The 25,769-nt window shown below is 41.6% G+C and overlaps 1 protein-coding gene across 27 annotated transcripts in view; it reads left to right on the plus strand.

Annotated features, from left to right (window-relative positions):
- Nucleotides 1-25,769, plus strand: part of HLCS (holocarboxylase synthetase) — a 223,764-nt gene that overhangs the window by 77,222 nt on the left and 120,773 nt on the right. For all 27 annotated transcript variants that reach the window (XM_072740736.1, XM_072740720.1, XM_072740731.1 and 24 more), the window contains one exon: nucleotides 3,575-3,846. In XM_072740736.1, coding sequence (XP_072596837.1) covers nucleotides 3,575-3,846 — 272 coding nt within the window. The remainder of the gene's footprint in view (nucleotides 1-3,574; nucleotides 3,847-25,769) is intronic.

The following is a 25,769-nucleotide window of genomic DNA, read 5'->3' on the forward strand; positions in this document are numbered from 1 at the left end:
TATGGATACTCTCTCATTGCTCTCAGCCTGTCTCCTGGCTTCAAATTATCAGGTGTAGTCTGGAAATATCCCAAATTTATGTCCTTGGTGTGCACCTCTCCCCTAAGTCCCTAACTGACACGTCCTGCTTATTCTCTGCTTCCATGCATTTCTTTACTTCCTTTATTTTTAAATTTTATTTATTTATTTGATTTAAATTCATTTTGCCAACATATAGTATAACATCCAGTCCTCATCACATCAGGTGCCCTTCTTAGTGCTCATCACCCAGTTACGCCATCCCCCACCCCTCTCCCCTCCAGCAACCCTCGGTTAGTTTCCTAGAGTTAAGAGTCTCTCATGGCTTGTCTTCTCTGATTTTTTCCCCATTCAGTTCTCCTCCTTCCCATATGATCTTCTGCACTATTTTTTATATTTAGCATGTAAGTGAAACTGTATGATAATTGTCTTTCTTTGCATGACTTATTTCACTTAGCATTTCCCCCATGCATTTTTTAAAGATTTTATTTATTTATTCATTGAAAGACAGAGAGAGAGAGGCAGGAACACAGGCAGAGGGAGAAGCAGGCTCCTCACAGGGAGTCTGATGCGGGACTCAATCCCAGAACCTGGAACCCCGGGATCATGCCCTGAGCCAAAGATAGATGCTCAACTGCTGAGCCACCCAGGTGTCCCTTCCCCATGCGTTTCTAACCAATATTTCAAATGTGATGTGCCCAGAACTGACTCTTCCCATCCAAACCTGTTCCTTCCCTCAGTATTTCTGGTGGCAGTTCCATCCTTCTAGGTGCTTAGGCCAGAAATCTTGGGCTCTTTTTTTTTTTTTTTTTTAAAGAGAAGTGAGCTTTTATCTCCTTGTTTTACAAATAAAGTTGGCCGAATCAGTTGTGTGGACTCATTTTTGACTCCTCATTTCCTCTAACGTCCCAGATGTGATTTGTCAGCGAATCTTGCAGCCTCTACCGCAGACTCGTATGGCCACTGGTGCACCTGTGCAGGCATTATCATCTCCCTCCTGGGAACATCAGAGGGTTCCTGACTGGTGGTGTCTGTTCCCACTTGTTTGCTTCCCCCTTAATCTGTTCTTTTTTTTTTTTTTTTAATTTTTTTAATTTTTTTTTCCTTAATCTGTTCTTGGTACAGTTGGCTAAGTGAGTGATCCTGCTGTGACTGTGACCAGGAAGTCACTGCACACCCTTTCTGGAAGCCTCTAGGGCTCCTCATTGCCCCCAGAGTGAAAGCCCAAGTCCCCACGGTAGACCTGATGGCTCTGTCCAGTGTGGGTGCCTCTACCCCCAACTCCATCCACTGGACTCCTTGTCCTCCTGGCACTTCCCTGCCGCATCGTGCTCCCTTGGAGCCTCTGCTCTTCCTTGGAATTGTCTGTATAAATAAAGAAGAATGATGTGATTCCCATATGTTATGTGATCCTACCTTCTTTCTCTCCATCTCTGCGTCCTGGGTTCGTCTGCACAATGGCTTACCTCCAACATTTTTTTTTAAATTTATTTATTCATGAGAGAGATAGAGAGAGAGAGAGGCAGAGACACAGGAGGAGGGAGAAGCAGGCTCCATGCCGGGAGCCCGACGCGGGACTCGATCCCGGGACTCCAGGACCGCACCTGGGCCAAAGGCAGGCGCCAAACCGCCGAGCCACCCAGGGATCCCCTTACCTCCAACATTTCTTATCTCTCCTCTCTGCTTATCATCTCTCCTTGGCACTTAGGACTTACTAACGTTTGATGTCTTGTGCTGCTGAATTTTTCAAAATTATCTGACTCCCATGCTAGAGTGTAAGCCTTTTGAGGATGAGAACTTTGGCCCCTTTGTTCAATATTGACTCTCAGAACTAGGAATGTTTATCATATGGTAGGGACCCTATAATATCATAATGCTTGTTGAATGAATGCACAGAACATTTTACTTGAATCTGATGTTTTTTATCATAGTTAATGTTTATTTTACCATTTTCTTGTGTGTGTTTTATTTTACCTTTTTAACACCTTTTTTTAATTTTTAAAAATATTTATTTAAAGAGAGAGAAACAGTGTGTGTGAGTGGGGGAGGGGCAAAGGGGGAAGGAGAGGGAGAAGCCTACTCCGTGCTGAGTGTGTAGAGCTTGACACAGGGCTCGATCTCATGACTCTGAGGTCATTACCTGAGCTGAAACCAAGAGTCGGTACCTTAACCAACTGAGCCTCCCAGGCATCCCAACTGTCTGATTTTAATACATTTGGTATTGGCCTCTCGGGGTAGTAACTCCTCTCTGATCCCATGTTTCCCTGGTGCCCCACCTTGTACCCCACCCTGAAGGGAAGTCCTCCAGGGCTCGAGAGGATGTTGCAGCCTTCCAGGAGCCTCCAAGACCCCTTCTTGTTTTAGGAATTAGAACTCTGTTCTGGGTTAGGCAAGGTTTCTGGAAGATTCTATCTCCCTCCCAACCCCCTCCCCCCCGGACCCATATTCAGACAAAGAGAAAGCAGCTGTTGGGTTCCCCATTATTTTCTGATGTAAAAGTCATGTCCCTCCCCCCCCCTACTGGTGACCTGTCAGTGGCTGGTGGTGGGTCAGCTTGTCTAGGAGAACAGGGTGGAGGTCCTCCAGTGGTGGAGAGTGATAGCTATTGTCTTAGTACTTTGTCTTCCCTGGCTGGCTTTCTTTCTTAAAGATTTTGTTCATTTATTCATGAGAGACACACAGAGAGAGGCAGAGACACAGGCAGAGGGAGATGAAGGCTCCTCGCAGGGAGCCCGATGTGGGGCTTGACCCCAGGACCCTGGGATCACGCCCTGAGCCAAAGGCAGATGCTCAACCACTGAGCCACCCAGATGGCCCTTCTGTGACTGCTTTCACTGGCATTTTACAGTATTTCCCCAGCCTAGGAGGAGGAATTTCCTTGAGAGGTGAAAGTATAAAGCTGTACATTTCCTGCAAAATGCACAGACTAGAGAATTACTAAGGAGCTCTAGAGCTGGAGAAGACTTTAAGGATATAGGACATAATGCTGGATAGAAAATTTAATAAGGAGCTATATTTTTTTCTTTGGATCCTGGCTTCTGAATGGTTTGTAGTTGACCCTTGAACAATGTGATGATTAGGAGAATCCCCCCCCCATCCCTACCAGTGTAGGTTGAAAATCCACAGCATATAATTTTGCCTTTCCCAAAACCTAACTGGTAATAGCTTACTATTAACTGGAAACCTTACCAATGGCATAAACGGTCGATTAACCCATATTTTGCATGCTGTGTGTATTATATACAGTATCCTTACAATAAGGTAAGCTAGAGAAAAGAAAAAGTTATTGAGAAAAGCATAAGGAAGAGAACGTAATTTACAGCACTGAACAGTGTTTACCGAAATAAGCCCATGTATAAGTGGACCTGCATAGTGTAGACATACTCCAAATACTTCCTGTCTATCGTATGATAGCGTAGATGTTTGGAATATGTTACTTAGCTCTCACTGGTCATGAATTAGGAAGTACTTACATTACCAAGTGGCATTTTAGGGAAAGGCTACCGTCACCTAATGTAATGCCAAATTATGACCTCTTCATTTCTTTATAATGCAGGAAATCTTGGACCCTCTTATGCAGTGGCTGGGGGAACATGTGGATCCTGAAGGAGTAATAAAATCCGGCAAGCTCTCCCTTAAGTTTCTTTCATCCTACACGTCTGAAATAGAAATCACCCCATCTGCTCTACCTGTGGTCACGGACGTGGGCGCCTTCTCTTCGGAAAATTTTAACCTAGAGATCTACCGACAAAATCTGCAGACAAAGCGACTTGGGAAAGTTATTCTGTTTGCCGAGGTGACGCCCACCACGATGAACCTTCTGGACGGGTAAGTTTTGTGGCCGGATATTGTGTACCTACTAAGAGGAGTCCAGTTATGTTGATTGTCCTGTCTGACTGGTGCTGGGGGAGAAGGGGTAGAGGGAACGAAGGATTACTCCCAATAATCCCATTAGCAAAAAGATGGGAGTTCCCTTATCCTGGAAGAGGTAAAATGTAGGAAGAAAAATTGAGAAATGTTTCTTGATCACAGGTTTGTACCTCAAAACAAGGGGATTTTGTGAATCATGACTCTCTTCCTTTGCTAGTGGGCTTTTCAGATGATCCTTGGAAAAAACTTCATGAAAAAATATCTTCAGCCAGTGGCGATATTACTCAGTTTATCCTTTTATTTGTGTGTGGTCATAGCCGGCGTCTAACACTTAGTCGAAGGTGTTTTGAGGGGGTTAGCACATTTGAACGACAGGTGAACTGTGTTAAATTGAAACAAATTGGAAATTTCGAAATTCGCAAACCCATTTTGATATGTTCCTACCCAATCCATTTTGTAAGTGCTCTGTAATCCCATTTACATGTTCGAGGGTTTGTTTTTTTTTTTTTTTTAAAGATTTTATTTTATTTACTCATGAGAGATACAGAGCGAGCGAGAGAGAGGCAGAGGGAAGCAGGCTCCATGCAGGGAGCCCAACTCGGGACTCGATCCTGGGTCTCCAGGATCAGGCCCTGGGCTGCAGGTGGTGCTAAACTGCTGTGCCACGGGGGCTCCCTCCCCCCCCCTTTTTTTTTTAAAGATTTATTTATTTATTCATGAAAGACAGAGACAGTCAGAGACACCGGCAGAGGGAGAAGCAGACTCCTTGCAGGAAGCCCGATGTGGGACTCAATCCCAGATCCCGGGATCATGCCCTGATCCGAAGGCAGATACCCAACTGCTGAGCCACCCGGGCGTCCCAAGATGTTCGAGATTTATTCTTACTGAGCTTTCCTTCTTATTTCTTCTGTTTCTTGGACTTCAGTTAAAGTTAAAAAAAACATCAACCAGATGAAAGTACTTAAATTAGTATTAATCAGTACTCTTATATTGAGATCATTTAAAAAGTAGGCTTATAGAGGGAGTGAGTAAGAAAGGCATCTTCCTTCAACATGGGTTTAAAGTTTCAGGAATGTAAGACTCCAAAATAAACCACAAAGCACTGGATTCCCAGTTTCTGGGCTTTTTCACTCATGGGACTACACAATTAGATGCATAATTCACAGTAGGGAAATATTTTGGTCTTTCTTATTATTTTCTGGAATTTGATAATATGTTCATATAAAATGATGAGATAACCTTAGCATATTCTTGTTCATATAAAATGATGAGATAACCTTAGCATTTTCTTGATGGTCATACTCAGAGTCGTGGAACTGGCAGTTTTGTGTGAAGAGTATATAGGGGAAGCATTCGTGTCGTGGGATTGGTAGAGCCAGGCGGGTGTAATGGGAATGGGAATATGAGCCATGGTAATGAACAGTTCTTGTTTTGCCGGGTTATTGTGTGTTGTCATGGGTACTTTCTTTATTAGTGTTCCCAACCTCTTCTGTTTCCCGTACTACCTGGGCCCTTGCTCTTCGACGAGAAGGAAAAAGCCCGTGTTTGTATATGGAACAATCGTTACTTGCGCGTGTGAACTCTCTGGTAATCCTTTATTACTCAAGAGAACACTATGTTGAAAAGGTGACCTGTTATAATTATATTTTCCAAATAAAAGAATCAGACATGGTATTTGCTATAAGGTTTGGGGAGATTAAGTTTATTATTATTTTTTTAATTTAATTTTTTCAAGGATTTTATTTATTCATGAAAGACACAGAGAGAAGCAGAGACACAGGCAGAGGGAGAAGCGGGTTCCCTGTGAGGAGCCGGATGAGGGAGTCGATCCCAGGATTTCAGGATTATGCCCTGAGCCAAAGGCAGATGCTCAATTACTGAGCCACCCCAGTGCCCGGGAGGTTAAGTTTAGATTGGAAAACACTGGCACTTCTTGTCCATTTTTGTTGGGCAATAGTGAAGAATATTTTATGTTGGGACGATCTTGAGCCACTGGAATTATGGCCTCTGAGCTCCTGTAGTGGGCAGCGCATTACTGAGGGGACTGCAAGCCCTCTAGAGTGGATGGCCTGTCGCCTGTGTAATCAGATGGTTGGGTTTTCTTACACCCTTGTGAACACATGTTTTAGAATGGAAAAAGAAATGCCAGGTAAATACTGCTTTAGTACCCTTGAATACTGGTAAGTTCCTTTTTGATAATGAACTCTTTTTTTCCCCTTAAATTCTGTGTTAAGCAGCATGAGTCTGTAAAAGCGTGTAGCTGAGCGTCACAACCGCGGAGTCGGAATCTTCTGTAGGATGAAGTTTTTATTTTTATAAAAGAGAAAAATATTTTGACTTTTCCAAGGGCATTTAGGAAGCTTCTTTGTTTCTCTTCTTGCCTGGTCTCTGTAGAACACAGAGAATGAAATAGCTTTGATGATTAATGATTAATCCCTCTCCTTGGCACAGAGCAGATATTGCATAAATAAATAGTGGCCGCTCACCGTAACTTACAGATGTCCTCTCCCACTGCTCGCATGGCTTCCTTCCTAACACTAAGAGATAAAGTTACTCACTGCAGCCTCGTGAGTCAGCAGGCCTGGTGAGAAGTTCCTGGGGGTGGGGTGGGGTGGATGGGTTGTAGTCTTTTTTAGGAGAAGGAATTTGAAGAGGTCACCTTGATGCCAAAAACTCAGTTGTCCACCAAGGGACCATGAGATAGATAGATGAAACATATGGCTTATTACTTTTTAAGAGTAAGACTGAAACCATTTCTTTTCTTTCTTTCTTTCTTTTTTTTTTTTAAAGATTTATTTATTTGTTTTTGAGAAGAGAGAACATGAGAGCAGGGGGAGGGGCAGAGGGTGAGAGAGAATCTCCAGCAGATTCTGCACCGAGTGGGGAGCCCGATGCGGGGCTTGATCCCTCGACCCTGAGATTGTGACCTGAGCTGAAGTCAAGAGTTACATGCTTAACTGATTAACCCACCCAGGTGCTCCAGGCCAAAACCATTTCTATAGCTAATATTATATTTGATCCCATATGAGCTATCCTCTTGGAAGTACAATCTATTGTGATTATAATAATACCAGCTAACATGTATTAAAACCTTTTATTTTCCAGACACTGCTTCAATGTACTTTATATGTATCAACCAATTTCATACATTATCTCTTAGTGCCTAGGGTCATCAGAGTCAAACTCTGGTTTCATGCCAGCACGTAGAAAGCTGCATATCAGAATTTACTGTATATGGAACTGTTCCTGTTGATTGACCACATCAATAGATCCATTATGCAGAACAAGGAGAATTTTCAAAAGAATGGCCTGGGTCTGAACTCCATGTGTGTTTCTTTCTTTATGTCTCTCACTTCTGTGGCTCTTTCCTAATGGTCTGGAATAGAGGTAAAATTTAAATTAGATAATAGACCTTTATTATAAGGTTTCTTTTTTTTTAATGTTTTATTTATTTATTCATGAAAGACACAGAGAGAGGCAGAGACACAGGCAGAGGGAGAAGTGGGCTCCCTGTAGGGAGCCCAACGCAGGACTTGATTCCCAGACCTGGGATCATGACCTGAGCCGAAGGCAAACGCTCAACTACCGAGCCACCCAGGCGTCCCTATTATGAGGTTTCTAAAATCTTTTTTCTCTGCCTCCAACACCCCAATGCACTGTGCTGCTGTGAGTGAAATGGGGACCATGAGATACCCTGGGCAGGGAGTGGAAAGTCTCCCTGGGGTGGTGGTAGGTAAGTTCCTGGTCATGCTCTCTAGCCTGTTGTCCTTGGGTTGTGGCTTTGCCTTTTAAGAGGGTCCTGACTGTATCATATTTGAGATATACATCAGAGGGAATGGGCTTCTGACACCCACTCTCTGTGAGGGCTCAGGGTTGGTGTTCTTAGGGTGAAATCATGGCCTTCTAGGTCAGCCTTACGGTTTCCATAGAGATAGAAGTTTCTGAAGACTGTAATAGGCCTCTGATGGTTCTGTGTGAATAACCATCAAAGAAAAATCATGGGCGAAAATAATTATTTGAGTACTAACATTAATTCTGTGTCACTGCCTACTCAGTGCCATTAGAGGTGTTTTTCTTATGTTACTAGTGCAAATTGAGGACGATTTGGAAATTTCTCTTCTGACAAATACTTCAGAGGGCATCCTACTTTCTCCTTTGGCTACAAACCCAGTTAACCTACCGTGGCCCTGAGACAGGCATTGAAAGCTTCCATTTGATCTCAAGGTATGAAAGCTGGCTGGTGTGAAAGCCATGCACCACCTTCACGCTGGCCCCTAAACTGTGAACTTTAAAGGTGTGTTAGTAATTCAGCAGAGGGGAAGGAGCTCTGGGGAAAGGGAGTAACTGGGGGGGCGAGGGGGGGGGATAAGGCAGCTGCTTGCTGGCAACTAAATCAAGGCAATTGAAGGGCCTTGTGGGCTCCCCTCTCCAAATATAAGAAGTGAAAGCCATGTCAGTGGGTAATGTTCCCCTAATAGTGGCCCAGCTACTCACCAGTCTGATTAGGACAGATAATTTCACCCTGTATTTCCTGTTCTAGTCCTTTTCCCTGGCATGTATTTCTGACCCTGAAATGGGTTCTCTACTCCATTGTCAGGGTAACCTTTTGGATGTAATGCTGGATTTGATTGCCTTTAGACACCTTTCTTTTTCTTTCTGCCCTGTTTCCTGATAGATTTTCCTGTGACCAGTTAGCTCAGCTGATTGGATAGGGCCCAAGGGCATGGGTTCAGTACTGTGTCTGGACCAGTGAACTTTACAATGTCCCACAGTCACGTCCTACAGCTGTGCACCCCGGAAGCCATTTATAAATGTGAGCTATTGGTGGTGGTGGGGTCTACACCACCCAGTGGTGGCAATAGATGGTGCTAATCCATCATCACTGCTGGGAGAAATAACTCCAAGTTGCGTGGTTGGGATACTACATTGTGTCTCATCTCATGATAAGTTTCAGCTGTGGAGAAGACATTAGGCTAGACCACAGAGCACAGAGCTTGGGAGTAACTGAGTTATGATATATATATTTTAAAGATTTTACTTATTTATTCATGAGAGACACACACACAGAGGCAGAAACATAAGTAGAGCGAAAAGCAGGCTCCCACTGGGGAGCCCGATGTGGGACTCGATCTCATGACCCTGGGGATCACGACCTGAGCCAAAGGCAGATGCTCAACCCCTGAGCCACCCAGGTGCCCCAAGTTATGATAATTTTGGAATTGTCACTTATTAGATTTTGACTCATATCATCTTTTTCGATGACTTGTGCCAAGTCACTGTCAGATGTTGAAATAACTCCTGTGTGAAGCCACAGTTGATGGCGAGTCAGATGGACACAAACTTGTTGATACTGGTTTCCTTTGCATATACTGCTATATCCCCAATAAACACACCCAGGGCGGCCACTTTTTTATTTGTAAAGAATAATACATATTTCCTTATTAAACAAGTTGTTTATTTTCTTACTATTGTTTAAGTCCCTGGGTTTTTCAGGCTGACGCTTGCCTTCCTCATTCATGGAATAAGCATTTACGATGTGCCTGCTATATGCCAGGAACTGTGTTAGGTGCATGAAGGAGAATGATGGAGAAGGTACTACCCCAGCCTTACAGTGCATTGGAAGACTCAAATTGCAGCGCACGTTCAGTCCATACACGTTGTGGGCACCCTTCTTGTTCTGAGCGTGAGGGCTTCCGGTAGAGAGAAGCAGGCATAGTAGGTAACGTGTTGGAGGGAAGGAAGTAAGGAAGTAGACTGGTCAGTGAATTTTTTTTTTTGAGTAGTTACTATGTGTCAGGCATCATTCCTTTTTTTTTTTTTTTTTGGCTTTTTTTTAAAATAATAAATTTATTTTTTATTGGTTTCAATTTGCCAACATACAGAATAACACCCAGTGCTCATCCTGTCAAGTGCCCCCCTCAGTGCCCGCCACCCAGTCACCCCCACCCCCTGCCCTCCTCCCCTTCCACCACCCCTAGTTCGTTTCCCAGAGTTAGGAGTCTTCCATGTTCTTTTTTTTTTTTTTTTTTTTTTTGAGTCTTCCATGTTCTATCTCTCTTTCTGGTATTTCCTACCCATTTCTTCTCCATAAATCTCCCGGTCTGGTGAGCAGAATGCTAGAACCGAATATTTTATCATGCCCTGGCTCTGTAACCGTGACAATATCCCTCCCCTGGGCCTTGCTCTCAGCTGTGAGATCTGGGGCACTGGACCCTCCCTCGATCGGGTGATCTTCCTGAGTCGGTCTCTTTCACCAGCCAGCCTTGCTCCAGCACCTCTGGAAGGCTGAATTGGTTTTGTGAATTAGGCTCACTTTGCATGGGAGACAGTGGACTTCCTGCAGGCAAATGGAGTGAAATGGAAAAACAATCCCATAACACAGTTTTGGAAAACATTTTGGGGGAATCACTTCGGGGAGCACTGCCACCATCATTTCAGAAAGAGGATTTTTGTTTCAGCATTTAGGGCCCATCCTAGCTTCTTGCCACTCTGCATGTGTGTCCACTCAGTCCCAAATATCTCTTTTCCCTTTTCTGCTCTTCTGGTTCTGTTCCCCTAACTCGCTCTCCTGCACACCCTCCTCCCCTGAAGTCGAGGCCTGAGAGACAGAAATTGGGCTGGAACTAATTTAATGGCTGAGTGACCTCACAGTAGAGAAACAGCCGGATCCTAATAGGGGTCTTTGTCTACATTTCCACCCTGGCTGGTAGCATGCCAGTCAAGAGTCAAGCTAGAGACACAGGTGGAAGCGATTAGACCTGTCATAAGGTTTGAAAAATTGATTCTGGAGGCGAAGTGAATAGATTGAACTTGACAGTGTTGTCCTAAAGATTCTAAGGGAAAATTCTGTAGTTTAATTTGAAATCCCTTGATTATTCATTAGCTTTCCAGATGGCTTTTGTTGACGTTTTACATATTAATGCCTGTATTGTGTTATTGGTGTACTCTTAATGTGCACATAGGTAATGAGCAAAGAATAAATACATGGGTAAGTGTCCCAAATTAATGGGATGTTGGTATAATTGTGAAATAAAGGGTTTTTAAGAAGTTGATTGCTTTGGAATAATTAGTGTGAGCTTTTTTATGGGCCAATTTGGTACTTCTAAAGTGAAAATTATTGAAGTATTTTAAAGAAACCTTCATTTTAATGTTTACTTCTAAATTAAGGTTTAGAATATAACTCTAGCCTTTGACTCTAGAGGTCACGACTGAAGGGCTGGTGATTTTGGCAAGTTCTCCATCAAATGCTTCCCTCCCCCCCGAAATTCAACACCTGAATAAGTTAACCTTTCACATGCCAAGCTCCTGGAAGTGAATTTTGAAGTGGCCCATTATTTTCCAGAGATGCCTCCACATTAATTTTTAGTGTTTTAGGATGTTTGCTTTCACATTCTGTAGCTGATTTTTTTTTTTTTAAAGCGGGGTAAACTCATTGTGAGGCTTGCCATTTTGTGATGGTTGCAACATGTGTTGTCTGGGTAGCATTTTCATTAGAATTGGACCTTATTTGTCTCTCTTATCATTAAACAACATTTAACTATTGGATAACCTGAAGCGTCCCAGGTTTTGCTGTACAGAAGAGTGAGGGTGAATATAACCATCCAGCGATGGCCATGTGAGCAGTGAACATCGTTGGCTTCAGGGGCATGCAGGACAGGCTGCCCAGCCATGGCGGTGCTTCTTCTGGACCCCACCCACAATGGAAGCTCTTCCTCTGGAGCCTTCTTCCAAACACACTGCACAGTCTCATGTTCTCAGTGGTGGTGATTTTTAATCTTTTGAGGGTATGCCAGACTAAAAAACCAAAACCAAAATCAAACCAAACCATACCAAACACAAAACCCTAAAATACTATCGTGAGGTATCCACTGTGGGAAGTATTTGCAGAAACAACTAGTTCCCCATGGTTTACTCATTTTTAATTCCTGAGGATAGGCTTACTGGTTTGACCTAGGGGCTTAGATCAGAGGATGTACTAGGTTGGAATTCCAGTTTTGCCTTTTACTACATGAGTGATCTTGAGTAAATCAGAAACCATGCAGGCCACCATTTACTTATCCTTAATCTTCATCACATGCTCTTCAATGGCAGTGCTGTGAGTGTCTGTGAAACAGATCAGCATTGTCTTTGCCCCAGATTGTAATATGTGTTTTCTTGGGGTGGAGTTTTTGTTGAAGATTTTGGCAGTTTTTTCTCATCATGCATGAAGCATGATGGCTCATCACTAGTTACTATCTTGCCAAAAATGTGTTGTTTTAGTCCAGCTTTTCTTGAAAGATGAGAAAACATAGTTCATTGTCTGTGTTTGTATTACCCTTGAAATATGTGGAGCCAGTTTTCCCCCCTTCTTTTAATCACATTTGTTCTTTTTTTAAATCTTCACAATTTATTATTTTCATAGGTAACAACAGTCATTTGGAAAGAGCCAGAACATCAACTCTTTGAACATTTTCATCCATCTCACGATATACCTTGTGTATCACCCATATCTTCCTTGAACCCCTAAATTTCTCGTGCTGCTCAGAAATACATGTGTTTGATGTCACACGATTGTTTTGAGTTAAACGTCTCAGATAAACTTAAAACTCTGCAGAATTGCTCAGCTGTATACTGCTGATACATATATATTTGATACTCATTTTGTCAGATGCCTCTGTTATATTCAAACGAATAATAAAATGCCATAAAGGGTAATTAAATGAGGTTTGGGGCTGGAAAAGGCTTTCAGTAAAGAAGGTGACAGCAAATTCCCTAAACATGTTTTTCCCTGGTTCAGATGCATCTTAGAAAGCCAAGTGTTAGCTGCAATTTAGAAGCGAACCGAGTCCTCTGATGGCTGGGAATGTTTTCACTCTTAGTTATTGAGTGCAGAGGAGTGGTTTCTTAATGACAGGGAGGGCCCAGAGTGGACAGATAAGAAATCTGGGGTCAGGGTAGCACATGGTGCTGACAGCATCTCACGCCTCTGAGCATCGCTGGCAAATTCCATGACTTCTCATCTTGAAACGAGCAAACTGTAGTGATGCCCACTCATAGGAATGCCACTCATGTTGAGAGGGCCAAAGGGAGGGGTGAAATGAGGAGCCCTTTGCTCAGTGGTCGGTAAGTGCTGGTTGTATCTCCTCTTTGCCCACTGAGATGGGTACAGATGGAGACTGATGATAACCATCTACTCTAAAACACAAAAATGAAGATTGAGAATGTGTCCCAAGGTTCTACTGTAGTAAAAAAATGTATGACAAGAAAGCAGCATTTAAAAAACTTGGTTATGTGACAACATGGACAGGATGTCATGCTAAGTGAGAGAAGTTGGATGGAGAAGGAGAAGTACTGTGTGATGTCACTTGTATGTGGGATCTTGAAAAGCCAGGCTTGTAAGAACAGAGAGTAGAATGGTGGTTACCAGGGAATGGGGGTGGGGTGGGGTGGGGGGGGTGGGAGCTTGGAGCAGATGTTGTTTAAGAGCACAAACTTGTAATGAATGAGTTGTTCTTAAGTAAGTCCTCATGATCTAATGCACAGCACAGTGAATGTAAACAGGACCATATTATAATTGTCAAACATACTTTGAGACTAGAACATATTCCAACCACTAAAAAAAAAAAAAAAAAAAAAAAAGAATAAGTAATGTGAGGGGCGTCTTGATGGCTCAGTCAGTGAAACATCTGACTCTTGATCTCAGGGTTGTGAGTTTGAGTTCTGTGTAGGGCATGGAGCCTACTTAAAACCAAAAAAACAGAGATGATAAGTAATAGAGGTGCCAATTATTGCTACAATAGCAATCACATTACAACAGATAAGTGTATCCAGTTAACACCTACATCATAAATGTACACAGTATTATATGTCAAATGTGCTTCATTTAAAAAAAGTAAAACTCAGGCAGCCCCGGGGGCTTAGCGGTTTAGCGCCACCTTCAGCCCGGGGTGTGATCCTGGAGACCCGGGATCGAGTCTCGCGTCGGGCTCCCTGCATGGAGCCTGCTTCTCCCTCTGCCTGTGTCTCTGCCTCTCTCTTTCTCATTCGCTGTGTCTCTAATAAATAAATAAAATCTTTAAAAAATAAATAAAAATAAAAAAGGTAAAACTCAATGCAGGAAAAAAGTAAAACAGTTTATGAATTCACATTTTTTTAAAAGATTTTATTTATTTATTCATGAGAGACACAGAGAGAGGCAGAGACACAGGCAGAGGGAGAAGCAGGCTCCATGCAGGGAGCCCGATGCGGGACTGAATCCCTGGACCCCAGGATCATGCCCTGAGCCAAAGGCAGACTCTCAATCACTGAGCCATCCAGGTGCCCCTAGTTTCTAAGTGGAAAATTTTTAAATATTCTTAGATTTTGATATTCATGATCATTCAAGTATGGCCACTTACCTGTATACATGTGAGGAAGTAGAGGCTGAACTGTGGGTTGAAACATTTGTTTTCGTAAAAATGTGTTAGGTGATCAAGCAGATCTTTTTCCCTTGGCCTCTTCTGCATACCTCTCCCCCATTCCCTTTCCTCCCCCGACATGGCTTTGTGACTCAGAAAAATTTCTGTTTTTCTTTCACATAAAACACTTACCTGCTTTGGAGGTGAGGGTTGATTTGCTTTCATCTGCCCCTTTAAAATCTTTTACACACCTACCATTTGTCCACACACACTCGGAGCTCTGAAATGCCCTTGTTTCTGCTTTTTGTTTTGGAGAGAAGCATGTTCTGTTTCTGCATGAGGGGGATTCCATCACTCTGAGACCCAGACGCCACATTTTTTCTGCATTGCACAAGGGGTCATTCATCATTTTCATTTTTTGTTTGGCTCTCCCACAAGAGTATTCAAATTAGCGAGAAGGAAAATGATGAAGTCATTGCCTGGCAGAGAAGTGTTTTCTCGGGATGTGGGAAGGGTAGAGGAGACAAGAGAAGAGGAAGGGATTATGCTGAGGTCTGTCCCTACTTCTTTTTCTGGCCTTTGGCTCTAGAGGTCACCTGGATACTAATGTAGTTTTCCCAGCTTAAAATTGGGTAAAAGAGTGTGAACAGAATTTACCCCAAAATGAAACTACATGGTGGGATCGTGGTGTCAGTGACCTTGGAAACTTAGACCGTAATTTTATCTCTGTCATTCTCACACACCAGCTGTGTGATGTTGGGGGAACCACCCAAATTCTCTGGATCCGTTTCCTTATCTGTAAAATGAGAGGGTTGTACTAGATCTGTGGCTTGATTTTATATGTATATTTTAAGCAGTAAAGCCCCTTTTTACATGAACTACCCCCCCCCGCCCCACCCCACCCCACCCCATCCCACGCCATACAAATGGGGCTGGAGAGCCTTCTAGAGCCTGGTTCCTCAGGTCATGGGTGTCAGTCGAGACCACTGGCCAACAAAGTGCCCAAGGTCTTGTCACCTGGACACTCAGGCCCAGCTGACAGGGACAATTAAATTGTAATGGCAGGCTGACATGGTTGACTGGACTGTTTTTCTTTCTTTTTGAAAGCAATTTTTAATTAATTAATTTAAAAAGATTTTAATTATTTATTTAGAGTGTGAACTGGGGGAGAGGCAGATGGAGAGGGAGAGAGAGAATCTCAAGCAGAGTCTGTGCTGGGGGTGGAGCCTGACACAGGGCCCAATCCCATGATCCTGAGATCATGACCTGAGCTGAAATCAAGAGTTGAATGGTTAGCTGACTGAGCCCCCCTGGAGCCCCTGGACTGTTTCTTTTTATACCCTGCCTTGTTCCAAGAAGATTTAAGGCAATGGGGATTGAAGTATATCTGTTATGAGATAAGCTCTTTCTCCTGTTGTAGGTGCAACTACACAACCCAAAGGGATTATACTGTGTTTCTTTTGTTGTTACTGTGAGTCATGTCAAAGTTATGCACGTATTAGTCATAAAATCAGCGCCATTCAGTTTTCTGACCTTCCCCAGACTGAAAATGAGAACTGAATGACTGGGGTCCCCTCTGGAACCCAGGGAAGCCTGGCTAGATCCCCTGCCCCTGTTAAGCTAAGTAGCTGTTATCTTGGGGTGATTATCCAGTGATTAGTCAGATGTCTCCAGTTAACAGATGAGTAATGTCTGAGAGGAGAAGTCTCTGCTGAAGTAGCTTGGGTTTCAAACACCCAGACTCCGAGAGGGGAATCTCAGCTTTGGTGGAGAAACTTGCATATTGCCTGTTAGGATTATAAATCTCTGATGAGCACCTCCCCTTACAAAGTATTGTTTCTGTTTCTGTTTAGAAGCTCAGTTAAAAGGCTTCCTGTAGCTTTCTGTATAGATGTTGTTCCTTTCTTTCCCTTCCCTTCTTTTTGTTGCAATGTATGGTGCCTCCCAACTGTTGATGATCATCGGAGGCTGTCTTGGGGTTCTGCAGGCAGGTCAGTGGAGGTGGAACCCCCTGGTAAGATTGGAAGCACTTTTCCTGTTTTGCTGTGGCACCTGGAAACTGTCATGAAACAAATCAAATCTGTTCAGCACAACGTTGTCATAGCTGGCATCTCGTAAACCCGAAATCAGACCAACGATGAATACCAAAACTCTCATGGTCTCTTAGATCTGGGGGTGGCACCTGAAAGGCCAACTACCTGAATGCCCTCTGCACTGTTTCAGATGTTTCTGAATCCTTCATGGTGAGCAACTTTATGGCATTGTTCAATTTACAGATAATTTATTGAGCTGTTACACCTTCAGGCAGCTCATCCCAGCATCTTAGGACTAGTGCTGTCCTAAAGGGATGGGTCCTTTAAAACTCGTCCCATTCCTTTTTTTTTTTTTTTTTAATTTTTATTTATTTATGATAGTCACAGAGAGAGAGAGAGAGGCAGAGACACAGGCGGAGGGAGAAGCAGGCTCCATGCACCGGGAGCCTGATATGGGATTCGATCCCGGGTCTCCAGGATCGCGCCCTGGGCCAAAGGCAGGCGCCAAACTGCTGCGCCACCCAGGGATCCCACTTGTCCCATTCCAAAGAGGAAGTCTGGCCATGGATCTAAGTCAAGAAAATTTATTTAACTTTCTCCCAAATGATAGTTAAAAGATCTGTTAATTAGTTAAGATGGTTTAAGATATTTGAGGATCATTATTGACTGTTTTAATCCCCATATCACCTTTTCTCTCAGCATCTCCAGAAATGAACATTTAGTTATATCGCCATTTTGGGGATGAAAATTTTAGGTCTGAAGGACCAAAAGTCTTGACATAAAGCCAGCCAGTGTACATAAACTAATTATTTTTTCTGAAAGTATTTTTTTTTTTTTAGTTATAAAAAGAATTCTTGACCATTATGGAAAACTAGACAATATAGTAATTTATACTAAGGAAATGAAATTCATCTGTTACCCCACCACCTACAAATGACCATATTAATCTTTTCGTATATTTTCTTCTAGTCTGTTTTCATCCTACACAATACATGTAAGACTGTGATTATGTTGTTTATGAAATAATCACTTCCCATGCAATCAGATAGTCTGCTAAAAACACGTCTTTTGTTCTGTGCATATAGTTTGGCCATGATTTATTTAAGCAATCTCCAGTGAATGCTCTCCTGTCATTTCCAGCATTTTTCTCTTCTAAATAATAAGCATATTTCTTTTTGAGGCAACGGTTCTGTATAATTCTTTAGTTGACCCCATTACAATATTTCTTTTCCAGAAGATAATTGGAAAATTATAAAACAAAAGCAGACATTGCTAGAAGTTGAATGGGATGAGGCTAATAATACTTGTTGTTTATAACATTTCATGTTATTTCATCACCATTATATAATTCACATTGTTTCATCTTTTGTCCACGGAGATGCCATGCCTTAATAATAGCTGAAATTAATCTGGCATGTACTGTGTGGTAGGTACTGTGCATTACGTGCATTTTCCCCATTCAGTCTTTACCAGAACCCTAGGAGATAGGTACCATTATGTGGTTCCCATTTTAAGAAATGAGAGAGCTATTGCTTGGAGGGTTGAAATGGCCAGAGCCACACGAAGAGTTAAGTGGTAGAACCAGCATTTAAAAGATTTGTGTGAGAGCTTTAATTCCTAGCCCCTAATACTATATTATTACAGGTGCTTTTTTGAAATCCTAATACACTATATCCCCCATCCTTCCAACGTCTGTGCATATTACTAATCTTGTTATAATAGAAAATCAGATTACCTTGCATATCTAATTCTTGGTGATTTTCTTAAGTTTGTTAGGAGATTTTTTGTGGAGGGGTATAATGGGAGTCATAGTTAAAGTCCCAGTTCTTGAGCTTACTGGTGAGACATCTTACTTAACTTGTTTGCTCTTCTGTACCATTATCTGTAAAACATGGACAGTAATACCTATATTCCTGGGTTAAATAGAAGGGTACATGTGAAAGTCTCAGTTCAGTTCCTGGTACTCATGTTGTACTAGGTACTACATAGAAGTAATTTCCTTATTTCCTTGAATTTCAACAGGGATAGGCCATCTCTAATTAGTAATTTCCTTTAAAAATTAGAATGGCATTTTTTTTCTTTTAGCTTGTCTAGTTCACAATAACCCTTCAAAGATCAACTGTATGGATATAATGATATTTTCCTCATGTTCTCAAGTTCTGTGAACTTGAAAATAGAATAATAATAATTATCCAATTTGAAGAAGAGAGAAAAAGACTAGGGAAAAAATCAAGGAACCTGTGGGATAATCTAAAAATATCCAATATATAGTAATTGGCATCCCACAAGAAGAGAGACAGATGAGGCAGAAAGAAATATTTGAGGAAACAATGGCCACGTGATCCCCCAAGTTGGTAAAAGACATGAATTGGCAAGTTCAATATGTTCAGCAAACCATGAACAGGATGAAGCTGATGAAAGTACACCAGAACACATCATAGTTGAACTGCTGAAGACAAAGATAAAGGGAAAGTATTGAAAGCAGCCAGAGGAAAACATTGCTTTACATGCAGAGGAATGATGAGTTGAACATGCACAATTTATCATCAGAAATCATGGAAGCCCAAAAAGAATGGGACAGTATTTGTAAAGGGCTCCAAGAAAAAAAAACACAACCCTGTCAACCCAGAATTCTACACCCAGCAAAAATAGGCTTCAACAGTGAAGGCAAAATACACTCCCAGATAAAAGGACACTAAGATAAATTGTTATAGTGCAGATCCACTGGATAGAATGCCAATGGGAGTGCCAGGGAGTAGAGGGAACTACGCCAGAGGGGAACTTGGATTCTTCAAGAAGAAACGAAACAGCAAATATCTGAATAAATTTACAGTACCTTTCCCTACTTAATTTCTTTTTTTTTTTTTTAAGACTTTATTTATTTATTCATGAGAGACACAGAGAGAGAAAGAAAGAGAAAGAGGGAGAGGCAGAAACACAGGCAGAGGAAGAAGCAGGCTCCATGCAGAGAGCCTGATGTGGGACTTGATCCCGGGACTCCAGGATTGCGCCCCAGACCAAAAGCAGGCACTAAACTGCTGAGCCACCCGGGGATCCCCCTTACTTAATTTCTTTAAAGCAGTATGACTTAAAAATTTTTTTTTTTGTTTATTTATCTAAGAGCACAAAAGGGTTTGGGGAGGGGCACAGGAAGAGGGAGAAGCAGGCTCCATGCTGAGCAGGGAGCCCAATGTGGTGCTTGATCCCAAGACCCTGGAATTGTGACCTGAGCCGAAGGCTAATGCCTAACCAACTGAGCCTCCCAGGCGCCCCAATATATGACTGTTTACAGCAAAAATTATAACATCTGGCATCACCTGTGTATGCTGGTGGTGTACATATAACAACTCTAGCATAAAGGAAAGTAGAAGAGGAGTAAATGGAACTATATGGTGGCAGTATTTCTACATCTGATGTGAAATGGTATAAACTTGATAGATGTGTCCATTAAGCATTTATATTGTAATCACTAGAAATGTAAGGCAAAGGGGTGTCTAGGTGGCTCAGTTAGTTAAGGGTCCGACTCTTGATTTAGGCTGAGGTCATAATCTTAACGTCAGGAGATCGAGCCCTGTATTGCATTCCATGCTTAGCGGGGAATCTACTTGAGATTCTTTCTCTCTCTCTCCCTCTGCCCCTCCCCTCACACAAAATCTCTCTTTATTTTATTTATTTATTTTTTAATTTTTATTTATTTATGATAGTCACACAGAGAGAGAGAGAGGCAGAGACATAGGCAGAGGGAGAAGCAGGCTCCATGCACCGGGAGCCCGACGTGGGATTCAATCCCGGGTCTCCAGGATTGCTCCCTGGGCCACAGGCAGGTGCCAAACCGCTGCGCCACCCAGGGATCCCCCAAAATCTCTCTTTAAATAAATTAATTAATTAAAAGAAATCTTTTTGCCTTATGAAACATAAGGCAAGGAAGTATAGCTAAAAAGCAAGTAGATAAACTAAAAATCCAAATAATTCAAAAGAAGGCAGGAAAAAAGGAATATTGGAATGAAAAATAGAAGGAAAAACAAAAATGAACAAAATGTCAGGCATAATTCAGCTAAATGATAAGCGACTAAACACTGCAGTTAAAAGTCAGAGTGTCAGAATGGATACAAAAAAAAAGAAAAAAGCAAGACCTGAGTATATGTTCTCTTTAAGACTTAAGCATCCTTAATTATAAAGATGTAGATAGATTAAAAGCAGAGGGATGGAAAAAGATATTCCACGCAAACAGCAAGCTTCAGAAGGCGGATGTAACTTTATTAACATCCAATAAAACAGACTTTAGGACAAAGAATAAGGAGAGATAAGGAATAGTTCATCAGGATAAAAGGGTCATTTCACTGAGAAAACATAACAATCATAGTTGTGTATTTGCCTGATAACAGAGCTTCAAAAAAATGAGGAGAAAATTAATAGAATTAAGAGAAAAACAGGTAAATCCACCATCACAGTTGGAGATTTGAGTACCAGTTTCTTAACAGGTGCTAGAACAACTAACCAAAAATAAGTGAAAAACAAAAGATCTGAATAACATTATCAACTCCCATCACCTAATTGGCGTTTATAGAACACGACATCCAGCTGAATGCACACACTCTTCAAGTGCACCTGGTATATTCATTCGCCAAGGTAGATTATATGCTGGGCCGTAAAATATGTCTCCATAAAAATAAAGTGATTGAAATCACATAGAGCAAGTGATTGAAATCACATAGAGCAAGACACACCTTCTCTGTCCACAATGGAATCAACATAGAAGTCAGTAACAAAAATGTATCTAGGAAAAATCACAAACATTTTAAAATTAAACAACACGACATCTAAATAATCCATGGATCAAGGAAGAATCACGATAGAAATTAGAAACCTTTCTGCGTTTTTTTTTTTAATTTTTAATTTTTTAATTTTTAAAATTTAAAAAGATTTTAATTATTCACCAGAGACACACACAGAGAGGGGCAGAGACACAGGCAGAGGGAGAAGCAGGCTCTGTGCAGGGAGCTTGATGTGGGACTCGATCCTGAGACCTCGAGATCATGCCCTGAGCTGAAGGCAGTTGCTCAACCACTGAACCACCCAGGCGTCCTGAAACCTTTCAAAGTTAAGGAATATCTAAATAGAGATACTATGATTGTAGAAGAGAAGATTCAGTATTAAGATGCCAGTTTGCTTTAAATTGATTTATGAATTCAATACAAGTTTAATCAAAATTATAAGAGGAGTTTTAGTAGAAAGGTGGAAGCTGATTCTAAATTTTACATATAATTTACATAAAAGTGCAAGGACACTGCAACAGAGAGTAATTTTAAACAAGAACAAAGTTGGAGAAGTCATATTCTCTGGCTTTAAGAATAACTGTAAAATTGTAATTAATTAAGGCATGTCATATTGACATTAACAAGAGATAGATCAAGAGAACAGTATATTTCAGAAATAGACCATTTGATTGGTTTTTTTATAAAGGTTTTTTTTTTAATAGACCATTAATTGGCCATTTGATTTTTGTAATAGGTGTCAAAACAATCCAAAGGAGAAAGGAAGGTCTTTTCAAGAAATGGTGCTGGCATAACCTTATGCATAGTTCTCATAGGAAAGTAAGTGAATCTTAGCCCTTATATCACATCATACACTGGGATTGATTTGATAGATCATAGACCTTAATCCAAGAGCTAAAATTAAAATGCTTCTAAAGGAAAATAAAGTATTTTCGTGACTTTTAGTGGTATGTAGAGATTTTATGAACTGGTTACCAAAAGCAGTAACCATTAAAAAAATTAACAAGTGAGACTTCATAAAAATGGAAATGGTATGCTCTTCAAAAAGATAGTGATAAAATGAATAGAGCGCCATGCTGGCAGATAATATTTGCACAAACCTGTATTTGACAAAAACTGGTATCTGTGATACATAAAGAATATTTACAACTGAATAATCAAATGACAAACAGCTCAGTTATAACATGTGAACGATGCTTGACAAAATAGGAATGCCAGCAGCCACGTAAGCACATGAAAAGACCCTTAACATTTTCTGTCTTCAGGAAAATGCAAATTAAAACCAGAATGAGATCCCACTGCACACCCCCACATCCACCAGATTAGCTAAAAATAGAAGAGACTGATCGCATCAAATATTGGTGAGGATGTGGAACAACCACAATTCCTAAACATCTCATTGTTGGCAGGAATATAAAATGGTATAGCCACTTTGGAAAAGTGATGGGTTTTTTATAAAGTTTTTTTTTTTTTTAAATTAAAGTAAACATGTACTTCCTTTCTGACCCAACAGTCCTCTGCCTTCCTAGTTATTCACCCAGGCTAAATGAAAATATGTGTGTACATGTGTTGTATGTCATTGTTCATAGCAGCTTAATTTTTAATAGCCAAAACCTGGGAACAGCCCCCACATCTGCCAAACATATAAATGGATACATTGTAGCATATTCATACACTTGAATATCACTCAGCAATAAGAAAGGTTGGACTGCTGATAGATCTATCAACTTGCAGGAATCTCAAAAACTATATGCACAGGGCGCCTGGGCGGCTGAGCAGCTGAGCTTCTGCCTTTGGCTCAGGTCATGATCCCGGTGATGATATCCCTGCAGGTAAATTTTACATACAAACTAATATATTGAAATCTAGTGAAATGCAGGCTTAAGGGGCACCTGGGTGGCTCAATGGTTGAGCATCTGCCTTTGGCTCAGGGCATGATCCTGGGGTCCTGGGATCGAGTCCTGTGTCGGGCTTCCCACAGGGAGCCTGCTTCTCCCTCTGCCTATGTCTCTGCTTCTTTCTCTGTGTCTCTTGAATAAATAAATAAAATCTTTTTTAAAAATGCAGGCTTAAGTATTAAGAGGGGGAAATCTGAAATTTATGTTGAAATGCATGAAGCATCAGTGGATGCATAGACTGGTTGATAGGTATGTACTAAGGCAAGTATAAGAGAGTATAAATGGTAGACTATTACTGGGCAGGGGATACATGAGCGGATGCTCCAAAATTCACCCTTGCTGTAATGTGTTCTTGTTTTTTGTAATAAGTGAATTACTGGGGAAGAGTTGTAAAAATAGTCGTGATAGTATACTTAAAATAAATTTACAAACAAATAAATTAATAAATTCACGAAAGTTGGAGTTCTGTAAACACTTGGCATCCCCAGTTACATAGGAGAGGCACATCATAAAAGGAAATGTGTGTTGTTTCCTACATTCACACAGTTTTCACCATTCTTTCTCTTGCTTCAATGTACACAATCCCCCCACCCGCCTCCCCGCCTTCCGGGAACAAAACAGCTTAAAGGATATGAAAAGTATGAAGTTAACACTGAAGTGTTCCTTTTGGTGACTTGCTGGATTATTTACTCCTTAGGTATTGGGTATTCTGAGTACTAAAATTTAAAACAAAAATCACAGTCTGTATTCTCGTTTTCTGAAATCCCAGGGGTCTAATTTCTCTTTATTTATGCCCCTAGTGAAAATATTTTAAAAATCTAAATTTGTCTGCACATAAAGTTTTCATTTCTCACACCTCATATGGTCCAGGCTGCTGTCATGGCCTTTACAAGTGTGTGCCGAATAGGAGGCTCCCTGCTGGGCACACGCGAGTCTCAGGGTTGTTGTAAAGTGTTCAACCCCGTGTTAAAAAGAAAAGATATAATTAGCAGCGTTCTCGTTATTTAAAATATTCTCATTAATGTGTATTCTGATGTAATTTTACTCCACAGTTGCTCAAAAGAGCCTCTCCAAGGCTCCAGCTGGAGGCGGGTGAGGGGGGTAGGTGCTTCTGCCCTCCAGTGTCCTTTCAGTCGTGGTAGATTGAGGAGCTGGCCTTCTTCTCTTAGTGCTTGGAATTTAGTCTTTTTTTTTTTTTTTTTAAATCATACCAATTTTATTAGAATTCGTATGCTTTATTTTTTCTTTTTAAGATTTTATTTATTTATTCATGAGAGACACAGAGAGAGAGGTGAGACACAGGCAGAGGGAGAAGCAGGCTCCCTGTGGGGAGCCCGACACAGGACTGGATCCCAGGACTCCAGGATCACAATCTGAGCCAAAGGCAGGTGCTCAACCACTGAGTCACCCAGGCATCCTTGGATTTTAGTCTTTGAGATCTCTAGCTCATCACTTTATTGGGAATTCTTCTCATAAGTAGTCTTTAAGATATTTTTTGTAATGAGCTGCCTGGGAAGCTCAGTCAGTGAAGTGTCTGACTCTTGATTTTGGCTCAGGTCATGATCTCAGGGTCGTGGGATTGAGTCCTGCCCGTGTCAGGCTCCTCGCTCATGCCGGGAGCCTGCTGGAAGATTCTCTCTCCCTCTGCCCCTCCGCCTGCTTGTATGCACTCTCTCTCTCTCTCAAATAACTAAATCTTTTTTTAAAAGATATTTTTCCTAACGTGGTGTTTTGTCGTGAAGCAATTTCTACCCCTCCCCCCCACCCCTTCCCTGTCCTTAAGACTTTGAGGGACACTTTCCACTCTTCATTCCTTAGCAGTGATCTCTGGGAGGAGACTGAGATGAAAACCCATATTATCTCCAAATTGAGCCGATTTGCCAACAATTGATGGAATGATGGCACAGGTAGTAATGCATCTTCTTTCTCTTTCTTTTTATCCCCTTTTTTCTTTTCTTTTTTTTTTTCTTAAGATCTTTATTTATTTATTCATGGGAGACACAGAGAGAGAGGCAGAGACACAGGCAGAGGGAGAAGCAGGCTCCTTGTGGGGAGCCCGATGCAGGACTCAATCCCAGGACCCCGGGATCACACCCTGAGCCAAAGGCAGGCACTCAACCACTGAGCCACCCAGGCATCCCTTCTTTCTCTTCCTTGATAGTCTAGTTTTTACATGAATTGTGACCTATATTCTGGGAAATGGGAAGGAGCAAGGTGCTCCTCTGGGTAGAAATCCTTGTGAGTAATAACTAATCAAGGTAATGAGCGAATGGCTAATAACCAGAGGGAGACTGTTGTTTCCTGAGGCTGTGTATAAGGCCCACTGGTTAGAACTTTCCAAAATTTCTCTTTTCCCCCTCCCCATGCATCTCCATGGTATTAAAAGGCCTGATGTGCGTCTGAGGAGACACAGTGGTCAGACTGGTGGTGGCCAGAGGCTGTGTTCCCGACAAAACGAAAGCAGCCAGATCTTGCCAAGGACCTTCGGTGTCAATTTCCCAAGTCCTGAAATGAGCAGCACGTGTGAGCTTTGGTGTGGAATTATTTTAAAACCACAGCAGGCAGCTTTTACTCTTTAGATCCTTTGCCGTTTGGGGTTGCCATAGATACTGGGGGTTCAGAGCTTTTGTTTTAAAGGGGGGAGGGTCTCTGCTGTTCCTGTCTCTGTCCTAGTCCTCCAGAAATTAGGCTCCCTTATTGTTCATAAAATAATTCTAGGTGGGATGACCTCCATTTCCTTTTTTTTTTTGTTTTTTTTTTTTTTGTTTTTTATTTTTAGAAATTAAGGGGATGGGATTT

Source organism: Vulpes vulpes, chromosome 15, assembly GCF_048418805.1.
Source record: "Vulpes vulpes isolate BD-2025 chromosome 15, VulVul3, whole genome shotgun sequence".
Classification (NCBI taxonomy): Eukaryota; Metazoa; Chordata; class Mammalia; order Carnivora; family Canidae; genus Vulpes; species Vulpes vulpes.